The 11,310-nt window shown below is 43.2% G+C and overlaps 2 protein-coding genes across 2 annotated transcripts; both read left to right on the top strand.

Annotated features, from left to right (window-relative positions):
• Positions 1-582: 582 nt before the first annotated feature.
• On the top strand, positions 583-1,587 carry LOC138967992 (high mobility group nucleosome-binding domain-containing protein 5-like). The gene has a single exon (XM_070340553.1). The coding sequence runs from the start codon at positions 583-585 to the stop codon at positions 1,585-1,587; it is 1,005 nt and encodes a 334-aa protein (XP_070196654.1).
• A 1,518-nt stretch (positions 1,588-3,105) lies between these two features.
• On the top strand, positions 3,106-7,656 carry LOC138969083 (uncharacterized). Its single transcript, XM_070341792.1, has 5 exons — positions 3,106-3,265; positions 4,807-4,948; positions 5,406-5,566; positions 6,439-6,659; positions 7,215-7,656. The coding sequence occupies exons 2-5, from the start codon at positions 4,849-4,851 to the stop codon at positions 7,330-7,332; spliced, it is 600 nt and encodes a 199-aa protein (XP_070197893.1). The 5' UTR covers positions 3,106-3,265; positions 4,807-4,848; the 3' UTR covers positions 7,333-7,656.
• Positions 7,657-11,310: the final 3,654 nt, after the last annotated feature.

The raw sequence follows: 11,310 nt of genomic DNA, 5'->3' as shown, positions 1-11,310 counted from the left end.
CGGAAACAATTATTTTCGTAAAAATAAAAAATAAAGGCTCATACATGTATATCTAACAAATAAGTTACAGAAGCTGTCTCCACTGCGCTAATGTCCGGCCAATAAGATGGGACAAGAGTGAAAAACATAACGAAAACGGTCATCTCTTTAATGATTACTGTTACTTACAACTAACTCCACTTAACTGCTGATGTTTCTGTTTTTTGAGCCGCGTGAGTGACTCGAGGTCTTTTGCATCAGTCTCTGAGTTAATCATTGACTTTGGATTTTCCTGTGCTGAAGCGTTAGCTATCAATGACTCACGGCCTAGTGTACAAAGACTGTCTTTCATAGCCAGTGACCATACAATGCATGCCCCTGTAAGGACAATAAGTCCAAATACAGTGACATCAAGCAACAGTCATTGTAGTCTCTCACAGGAAACGATTGAGGGGATGGGAAGGGGAGGGGGACAATGCGTGAATTTACAGTCTGAAGATACCATGATCCCCAGGTTTGGTTTTTACTTTTACAAAAAGTGTGTACGTTTAGTGATAAATACAGTCACTGCAGATTTCTGTCAGCTGAGACGAAATTTAAACTATGTGTGCATCTCGAGGAGGAGAAGGAGTACATAACGACAACATTGAGGAGGAGGAGGAGGAGGAGGAGGAGTATAACGACAACATTGAGGAAGAGGAGGAGGAGGAGGAGGAGAAGGAGTATAACGACAACATTGAGGAAGAGGAGGAGGAGGAGGAGAAGGAGTATAACGACAACATTGAGGAAGAGGAGGAGGAGGAGGAGAAGGAGTATAACGACAACATTGAGGAGGAGGAGGAGGAGGAGAAGGAGCATAACGACAACATTGAGGAGGAGGAGAAGGAGGAGGAGAAGGAGTATAACGACAACATTGAGGAGGAGAAGGAGTATAACGACAACATTGAGGAGGAGGAGGAGGAGGAGGAGGAGGAGAAGGAGTATAACGACAACATTGAGGAGGAGGAGGAGGAGAAGGAGTATAACGACAACATTGAGGAGGAGGAGGAGGAGAAGGAGTATAACGACAACATTGAGGAGGAGGAGGAGGAGGAGGAGGAGAAGGAGTATAACGACAACATTGAGGAGGAGGAGAAGGAGGAGGAGAAGGAGTATAACGACAACATTGAGGAGGAGGAGGAGAAGGAGTATAACGACAACATTGAGGAGGAGGAGGAGGAGGAGGAGAAGGAGTATAACGACAACATTGAGGAGGAGGAGGAGGAGGAGGAGGAGGAGAAGGAGTATAACGACAACATTGAGGAGGAGGAGGAGGAGGAGGATGAGGAGGAGGAGGAGGAGGAGAAGGAGTATAACGACAACATTGAGGAGGAGGAGGAGGAGGAGGAGAAGGAGTATAACGACAACATTGAGGAGGAGGAGGAGAAGGAGTATAACGACAACATTGAGGAGGAGGAGGAGGAGGAGGAGGAGAAGGAGTATAACGACAACATTGAGGAGGAGGAGGAGGAGGAGGAGAAGGAGTATAACGACAACATTGAGGAGGAGGAGGAGGAGGAGGAGAGGATGCAGATGCTAATGATGATCATGATGATGATCGCAGCATAGTTATGAGAGACATCAAAAAGAAGGAGGAGGCCGGGGCATGATACGAGATGCAGATGCCTTATGATAGGCCTAAGCTCACAGAGGATGGTGAATTTTAAACCTGCAGTGGACATGTAAATAAATCCCTGCGCCTTGAATATGTGCGCGAAATAAATTGCATAAAATAAAAAATTAAGATTAAAAAATAAATAAATCCCTGCGCTTAGAACTGTACCCACGGAATACGCGCGATATAAGCCTCATAAGCCTTTAATTCTCCTTGGTTTAAAGGAGGGGATTCCCCGCCGACTGACTCACAAGTGGCAGTTCAACACGTTTAAGAAACACCGAGTCACTGCTCAAAAATTAAAGCTCTCTCTCTCTCTCTCTCTCTCTCTCTCTCTCTCTCTCTCTCTCTCAGTCTCTCTCTCTCTCGTCCTCACACACACACACGCACACACACACACACACTCACACATCATACTGCACGCGCGCGCGCACGCGGCACGCACACACGCACGCACACACACACACACACACACACACACACACACACACACGACACACACACTACCACCACCACCAACAACAACAACAATAACAACGACAACGACGATATCTTTAAAGAAGCTGAGTGACACACCGACATAGAGGCAATGACGCCAGAGCTGTGGAGGAGGGGGATCAGATGACCTTGTGTCTGTGGTCGTCACTGTGACAACGAAGGTATGTGTTTCTGCAATGCTCTTTAAACTTGTCACCGCTTGTGGAACAGGTCAAACCTGTCGCACCTTCATTTCAGTTCAGAACAAAAAAAATCTCCCTCTCTCTCTCTCTCTCTCTCTCTCTCTCTCTCTCTCTCTCTCTCTCTCTCTCTCTCTCTCTCTCTCTCTTTCTCTCTCAGTCTCTTTCTCTCTCTCTCTCTTTCTCTCTCTCAGTCTTTGTTTTTATCATGGAACTAATCGTCACCATTGGTGTTGTTGTCAATTGCATGTAATCTATTGCAAACTTAGTTTTTAGCGGCCAAGTTTTCATTTTCACTGCCATTCTTTCTTTCTGTCTTACTTCTCCTGAGTCTTGAGTAGAGTGGTCTGTTTGCGGTGATTCTGAAGAAAGTTCTGCCAGTACGAACCTTTTATTTTCACGAAGGCCAAAAACTCACGTAAATAATAAGCAAAATAACCCTCTCTCCTTCCCTCCCTCCGCTCCCGCATTTTCACATCATGCTTCCTCCACCTCCCAGCCCTCTCCCACCCCCTTCTCTCGCCTCTGCCCTCTCCTCCTGTTCCACACTGACTGACAAGCGAACGCGATAAACTGATACACCACGACACAAACCGGCGGAGATGACGAATCCTGGGCTTCACAGTGGGAATTTCTGTACACGACGCCTCCTCAACAACAACAAAACTTGACTAAATATAAAAAGGAAAACAAAAAGAGCAGGAAGGTAAAAACTTTGGCCACGGTACAACAAAGTGTCAATCAAAATTTCCCAATTGCGTGATTCACAAGAAGTTGGCGGTGTGTGTATATAAGTCTTCTCACTTCCTCTGGCTTGTTACTTGCTTTGGGTTCTTGTTATGTGAGTGTCCTGAGACACAAAGCTGTGAAGACTTCGTAATATCCTTAGCAACTGAAAGTGTACGGCTTCCCAGCTTTGTTTCTCCGCACTCCTTCGTTTTCTACACTGCTTCGGGTGAGAAATTGCCTCTTTTTACATTTAGTCAAGTTATGACTAAATGTTTTAACATCGAGGGGGGAATCGAGACGAGGGTCGTGGTGTATGTGCGTCTGTCTGTGTGTGTGTGTGTGTGTGTAGAGCGATTCAGACTAAACTACTGGACCGATCTTTATGAAATTTGACATGAGAGTTCCTGGGTATGAAATCCCCGAACGTTTTTTTTCATTTTTTTGATAAATGTCTTTGATGACGTCATATCCGGCTTTTCGTGAAAGTTGAGGCGGCACTGTCACGCCCTCATTTTTCAACCAAATTGGTTGAAATTTTGGTCAAGTAATCTTCGACGAAGCCCGGGGTTCGGTATTGCATTTCAGCTTGGTGGCTTAAAAATTAATTAATGACTTTGGTCATTAAAAATCTGAAAATTGTAAAAAAAAATAAAAATTTTCAAAACGATCCAAATTTACGTTTATCTTATTCTCCATCATTTGCTGATTCCAAAAACATATAAATATGTTATATTCGAATTAAAAACAAGCTCTGAAAATTAAATATATAAAAATTATTATCAAAATTAAATTGTCCAAATCAATTTAAAAACACTTTCATCTTATTCCTTGTCGGTTCCTGATTCCAAAAACATATAGATATGATATGTTTGGATTAAAAACACGCTCAGAAAGTTAAAACAAAGAGAGGTACAGAAAAGCGTGCTATCCTTCTTAGCGCAACTGCTACCCCGCTCTTCTTGTCAATTTCACTGCCTTTGCCATGAGCGGTGGACTGACGATGCTACGAGTCTACGGTCTTGCTGAAAAATGGCATTGCGTTCAGTTTCATTCTGTGAGTTCGACAGCTACTTGACTAAATATTGTATTTTCGCCTTACGCGACTTGTTTTTATTTAGTCAAGTTTTGACTAAATATTTTAACGTAGAGGGGGGAATCGAGACGAGGGTCGTGGTGTATGTGTGTGTGTGTGTGTGTGTGTGTGTGTGTGCGTGTCACGGTCTGTCTGTGTGTGTGTGTAGAGCGATTCAGACTAAACTACTGGACCGATCTTTATTAAATTTGACATGAGAGTTTCTGGGTATGATACCCCCAGACGGTTTTTTCTTTTTTTCGATAAATGTCTTTGATGACGTCATATCCGGCTTTTTGTAAAAGTTGAGGCGGCACTGTCACACCCTCATTTTTCAATCAAATTGACTGAAATTTTGGCCAAGCAATCTTCGACGAAGGCCGGACTTCGGTATTGCATTTCAGCTTGGTGGCTTAAAAATTAATTAATGACTTTGGTCATTAAAAATCTGAAAATTTAAAAAAAAAAAAAAAAAAAATATAAAACGATCCAAATTTACGTTCATCTTATTCTCCATCATTTAACATGGAGTGGTGAGGGGTTCTGTCGCCTAGAAGATCAAATCACACAAGAGTTTTTATCTACATATAGTTGTGAAAATGGACACAAAACAGGAGTAGGAGGGAAAGTTTCTGTCGACAGGACAAAACATAAAACAGCTTTTTTTTTATTTTTTATTTTTTTTTTATCTACAGAGAGCATTCGTACCCTCTGCTTCGCGGAAAAAAAAGTCAGTCATGGGCGTGGTACAGACTCTAGCCATGCTCCTCGGCCTTTCTTCGGCCACTGCCCTCTTCTTTGATCGTTCTAACACTGTCGCAAATGCTAATGGACAACGTGAGTAAATTGAGTTTTATAGCGCCTGCATTAATGTTGGTTGGTTGTGTTGGTGTGTGTGTGTGTGTGTGTGTGTGTGTATGTGAGTGTGTGTGTGTGTGTGTGTGTGACGGTGTGTGTGTGTGTGCGGTCGTGTGCGTGCGTGCGACGGTGTATGTGCGTGCGTGTGTGCTTGCGTGCGTGCGTGCGTGCACGCTCGCGCCGTGTGTGTGTGTTGTTGGGTGTTTTTAGGTGGTTTTTTTTTTTTTTTTGAGGGGGGCGTGTGTCGTGTGCTTGCGTGCGTGTGTGCACGCGCGCGCCGTGTGTGTGTGTTGTTGGGTGTTTTTAGGATGGGTTTTTGTTGTGTTTTTTGTTGGGGGGGGGGGGGTGTTAATCGATGTCAATAGTTTAAGTTGTTGAACTCCCTGGACGATTCAGTCTACCCACAACTTCATATTTATCCAATTAACTCATGCAGCGATAGACGAGCAGTGCATTGCACACGGAGAGGCCGGGAACTGCGAGTTCTACGACTGCTTCGAGCAGCGTCTGAGCTGCGGCGCCAGCGGGTACATGAAGAAATTTGGAACACCCTACTGTGATCGCTTCCAGCGAAGCCTCAGTACCTTCACTCCGCAGGTATGAACATTTAGTTTTTAAAAACTCTCACTTACTCTATTTGTGACCCTCCACCACGAAATGAGTCGCATGTCACCTCGCGCGGTTCTGCGCAAGGCTTGGCCGTGTCTGGTAACAGTGTGAGGGTCACCTCAGTCACAGGCTTATAATTCAAACAGTTTTTGCTCTTTTCTAAAACGGTTTTCACCACTGGATAGAGCATAAAAAAACTCTTTAGAAAAATGTAAGAATACGAAAATCATGCAAAGGTGACATGCGACTCATTCTGTGGTGGAGGGTCACATTTCGCGTACATTTAGAGCCCTTAGTTGCCTTTGTTTCTCAGAACTCAGTTGGGTTTTGTTTTTTTACAGAAATATTGCAGATTAGAAACAGAACAGAGAGAGAGAGAGATGGAGATACTCGAAGATTAGTGGATAACCCGAAGAGGGAAGAGATAATATAGGTTAGGTAAATCTTAATTAGGCGAAGAGACGATGAGAAAAGCTAAGACAACATTAAACTTCGATCAGTCTGTTCGCTTGACTTAGTAAGCTTATAGCTTTTACCTACGCCAAACTCCCATGTCACATCCCAAACACCTTTGAACTAGTCGACGAGAACGTTCACCGGACTCCAACCCTGAAAGGGAAGAAGAGAAAGAAGTATGTATCACACATTTTGCCACAATACTTCGTAGCAGCCATGACCAGTGAACTACCATCGTTTGAGCATCACTAGCACAAGCGGAATTATTTCCTCAATATTTTTTTAACCATTGTAATTAATCAATTCAATTACATCGAACAAACATGAGCACATTCACGTTACGTATGTGGTGTTTTTATGTGTGTGTAGAAAATCAATTATGAATCATGTTTTATCGATTACAGGGTCAAGCCTTCGTCAACGGAAGCAGCCAGTGTCTGACCAAAGCCCTGCTGCCCTACTACCGCCAGGACCAAGTGGACTGTCACCGTCTGTCCCATGAGGCCTTCGATGTCGTGTCTTCCTGTTACGCCAGCAACGGTTTCTGTGTCGTTCTCAAGGACAACGCTCCTGTCTTCATGGACATCTACCAGCCCAAGCACCTCTTCCAGAGTGGTGCCCTCAAGTGAGTACAGAGGAACCCCCCCCCCCCCCCACCCCCTCTTTTATGACCCCTCCATTTTAAGGACGGCCCTACACCCCCACCCCCCCCCCTTTTTCGTGTTATAGACATCACCCACCAACCCACCCTTACTCCTCCCCCTTCTTTACACATTGTTGTTGTTTTTCTCTAAATGTTCTGGTAATAACAACTGTAAATGTTCACTTCACCATTACTTCGAAGAAATAGACGTTAAATTATTTTATTCCAGTAAATAATTGAAATAGTGAAATAGATGTTGTTCAACACAGAAAGATTATTTAAACATCTATTTTAACTTTGAGATCTGGTGAACAAAGGGAAGTAAGCACTCTAAAACGCATTCGGCATGTGTAATAGAGCAAGTGAGAGTTATTCGGAACCATTCTCCTGGCACCTGAGAGAATAACAAGCATTGAAATGAACAAGCGACTTTTATCCCCGCTTTAACACTAACTTTGAGTGGACAAGAAAGAGTTGTTCGTAACATAAAACAATATTCTATTTTCTGTTACCAACATCCTCATATTCATGTTTCAGAATCTGGCGTGAGATACTGGAAGTGACCTACAAATGTGACCCAGAAAGATACCACAGCTTCGCCAATACTGCGTTCAACCTACTGTCCAAAGCAGTGAATTACTTCACTTCATTTTAAATGTAGAAACCGTCGACATGTTACGGGTATGCACTGCTGACTGTGCTGCCTCAACAGACCATGTTGGAAAATAACTCTGTCGGGTTTGTACATGTATGCGTTGTGAAAGAGTCGTTTCTCTTGGAAACATTGGGGCCAGCTTTCCCACGTGACATTTCAGGCCAATGCGTTGATGGAGATTTCTATTGGATAATCAAACAGCGCTGTACCACTAGTCATGGAAATGTGTATCAGAGGATGTTTACTACACAATCTTTACAACATTTGAGTATTATTTTAGACAGTTTTACAATTTTGGTGCTTAATAAATTTTGAAGATTTGTACTTTGATCAGAATGCAATGGTTTCACTCTGAAGTGTCTGTGTGCGCAAGTGAGAGAGGGTACTGTTGTGTCTTTTTGCATGAGTGCGAGTACACACAATTATATTTGCAGAGTTGAAAATAATAATGAAGACAAAATCCATTATTTGACAGTGCTAAATTATTACTTTGATCTTAAGGCCAAAAAAAAAAAATAGGTCTGTTTACGGTAACCCGACCGACCCTAGTTTTTTCGCGCGACCCTAGACTTTTTTTTGGCATTTGGGGAAAAAAAAAAAAAAAAATCTTGTTTTTTTGGCAAAATAACGTAAAACAAGAGGCGAAGCCATCAAGGCTCACGTAAGAAATCGACAAACAGTAACACAAACTCAATCACTCCGTCACACACACACACACACACACACACACACACACACACACACACACACACACACACACACACACACACACACACACACACACACACACACACACACACACACACACACACACACACACACACACACACACACACACACACACACACACACACACACACACACACACACACACACACACACACACACACACACACACACACACACACACACACACACACACACACACACACACACACACACACACACACACACACACACACACACACACACACACACACACACACACACACACACACACACACACACACACACACACACACACACACACACACACACACACACACACACACACACACACACACACACACACACACACACACACACACACACACACACACACACACACACACACACACACACACACACACACACACACACACACACACACACACACACACACACACACACACACACACACACACACACACACACACACACACACACACACACACACACACACACACACACACACACACACACACACACACACATATACTTATAAACGTCACTTCCGATGGCGGAAGGTTGGAATTTCTCCAAAAACTGTCCTACCAAATGAAATATGGCACGTTCAAAAAAGTCGAAAAGGAAAAATAACAGCGAAAAAAAGTATTACGCCGTGAGTGTGGGTCGACGAATAGGCATATTTGACACCTGGAATGAAGCCAGCAAGTCTGTAACTTCTTTTCCAAAGGCGACACACAAGAGCTATGACACGTTAGCTGCGGCTCAAAGAGCAATGGATCTCGCCGGAATTCAAAACCCACATTTATTTGAAGGAGAGGAACACGTAAGGGAAGATTTTGAAGATCAAACGGAGGTGAAGGAGATTTCATCTGCAGCGGCGGTCCCTAACAGTAACAGTAACATCAACATCAACACGCAAGACGATCGAAAGGAACTGAGCGACGGTGGTTGCTACGACGACGAGAAAGATCCAAAAGAAAGAACACTGACCTGTTCTGACTGCAGGAACAAAGTTTTCTGGAGAGATACCAAATTACCGGGCTACCAGATAGCGATATTTGCACGAACGCAGCGAAAGTTTACCTGCGAATATTGCACGGAAATCATGCTGGACGACAAAATAATGGAAGAAGTGGAGAGGGTTGTTCCATTCGAAAGCGTTCTCGCCACAGAAAGCAAAACTTCGACCAACTCAGATGGAATAAAAGGTCCTCTTGACCAACTCACAAATGAGGCCAAAGATCTTCACAAAGGCCTTCAACATTTCGAAAGTGCCATGGTTTATCTCTCCGAGAGATTTGAAGAAACGCGATCACAGAATGAAGTGATGTTGGGGGACATGAATCAGACACTACTGACTGCATTCAATGAATCTTCAAAAAAACGAAAGAATAACTGGGAAGAAAATCAAAGCACAGAACAACAAGACTCACCTCATAGTCCTGGTCGAGAGAAGAAAATGAAAGGAGGCAGCGGCAAACTGAAAATAACAACAGAGCCCCGAAAAATAGAACAAGAAGTTGACGTCATAATAGAGAAAATGACACTTGAAGATAGCAAGGCAGAAAAAACACCTCAGAGAAAAAACTCGTCTCGGCAAAAGACCAAAACATCGCTTGCATCAGGTAAAATAAGAGAAAATACCTCCAAAGAAAGTAAGGGAAATGTTTCCAACTCGGCACAGGCGTGTAGATCATCTTCACAGCCAGCCTCATCATTGTCGACATTGTCATTGTCATCAGTAGAAGAAGACAGCGAAAGTGATTAAAAATCAAGTGATGAATAAAAAGAAGAAGAAAATGATGGAAACAACAAGGAACAAGGCCTACCATCAGTGTACATCCTTCATGATTCCATTCTCAATGGAGTAGACCCTGAAAGAATGGGTCGCCGTTTTGGATTGCACGTCACAAAAAAGAAAACAAGTAATATTGATGACTGCCTCGCCGAGATAGCAGGGCCGTAGCAACCCTACCGGCCACTCCGGCCATGGCCGGACCAGTTTTTTGTTAAAAAAAAAAAAATCGTCTTCATAAGCTTCAGCGCTGTGTTAGGAGGAAGGAGGGGTCGTGACTTAGATCGCACAATGACAGCGTTAAGCGAGAAATTGTCACTAATTGACATTCACAAGTGAAGACTATAGATCTAAATCTAAAGTAAAACTAAAAGGCAAACTGCGTATGCACCGACTGAGACGCATTACTGATCCACTGAGCCATCGCGTTTTGCACTGAAGAGACATCTGAGTTATCTACCTTAGTTCACGTTTTTCGTTTCCCGGGAAAAGTACCTTTTTATTTTTTTTATGGCCGGACCACTTTTAGGAGCTGTGCTACGGCCCTGGATAAAGTCAATAAAACAAAAACCAGAAGCCATTCTCATTCATGTCGGCGTGAATGATGCAAAAGTAGACAACTCAACACCCTCAAAAAAACTGAAAGCCTGTGTGAAGACAGCAGAAGAAAATTTTCCCCAAACGAAGATCATTGTAAGTCAGGTGGTTCCAACAGCCTCAAGGGACATGAATGTTCGCACGAACCTTATCAATGCAAAGATGGAAGCTGCATTCCAATCAAAGATGAACATCTACTATATAATACTGGTAGGATTTTGGGTGGTTTTTCGATTCCTGTGACCAAACCGCGCGGATTTGTGCCTTCTCCTTCGGTTGCTATGCCAACGTGACCCAGGAAATCGATTCCGCTAGGTCCCGACTTCCAATTTTGTCCACGAACAAAGTTTGAAGAGGTTTGTCTCGCAAATTTGAGCAGACAACAGTGAACTTTGACCTGAACTTTGACATCGCGGCGAAAGAGATCTGTGATTGGTTCTTCTTCAACTTTCGGTTCGACTAAACACGCGACCGCACCTCAGACGAACCTAGCTGTGTGTTTTATTTCTCTACCCCAGACGAACCTAAAATAATAAGAAGATAGATCATAGATAGATCTGTTTATCTGTTAATGGAACTCCAAAATATTCCATAGATTTGTTTACTAAATAGTTCGAAACATTATCACCTGATAAGTCGCCGTATAACCTTATAGGTTCCAGCGACTAAATATTTTCCCCCGGTGCAACCATAGACATGTACGTCATCATGATCTCCCCTTAATTTGACCGTTATTTTGGCTGTCTTAGTGAAATGGTAAGATATATCTCTATGTTTTTTACATGTAAGTGTTCGGAAAAAATACAGTTATAGCAGTTATGTACAAAAATAAGCAGCATATGCTCTTTTCGCCAAAG

Source organism: Littorina saxatilis, linkage group LG6 (genome assembly GCF_037325665.1).
Source record: "Littorina saxatilis isolate snail1 linkage group LG6, US_GU_Lsax_2.0, whole genome shotgun sequence".
Taxonomy (NCBI): Eukaryota; Metazoa; Mollusca; class Gastropoda; order Littorinimorpha; family Littorinidae; genus Littorina; species Littorina saxatilis.
The sequence above is the reverse complement of the archived record's forward strand: the minus strand, read 5'-3'. Positions and strand labels throughout refer to the sequence as shown.

Excerpts from the sequence above, each read along its gene's own strand:
- LOC138967992 (XM_070340553.1), top strand. The coding sequence starts at position 583 with ATGTGTGCATCTCGAGGAGGAGAAGGAGTACATAACGACAACATTGAG.
- LOC138969083 (XM_070341792.1), top strand. The coding sequence starts at position 4,849 with ATGGGCGTGGTACAGACTCTAGCCATGCTCCTCGGCCTTTCTTCGGCC. Across the intron at positions 4,949-5,405 it reads CGCAAATGCTAATGGACAAC|CGATAGACGAGCAGTGCATT; the intron begins GTGAGTAAATTG and ends TAACTCATGCAG. Across the intron at positions 5,567-6,438 it reads TCAGTACCTTCACTCCGCAG|GGTCAAGCCTTCGTCAACGG; the intron begins GTATGAACATTT and ends TATCGATTACAG.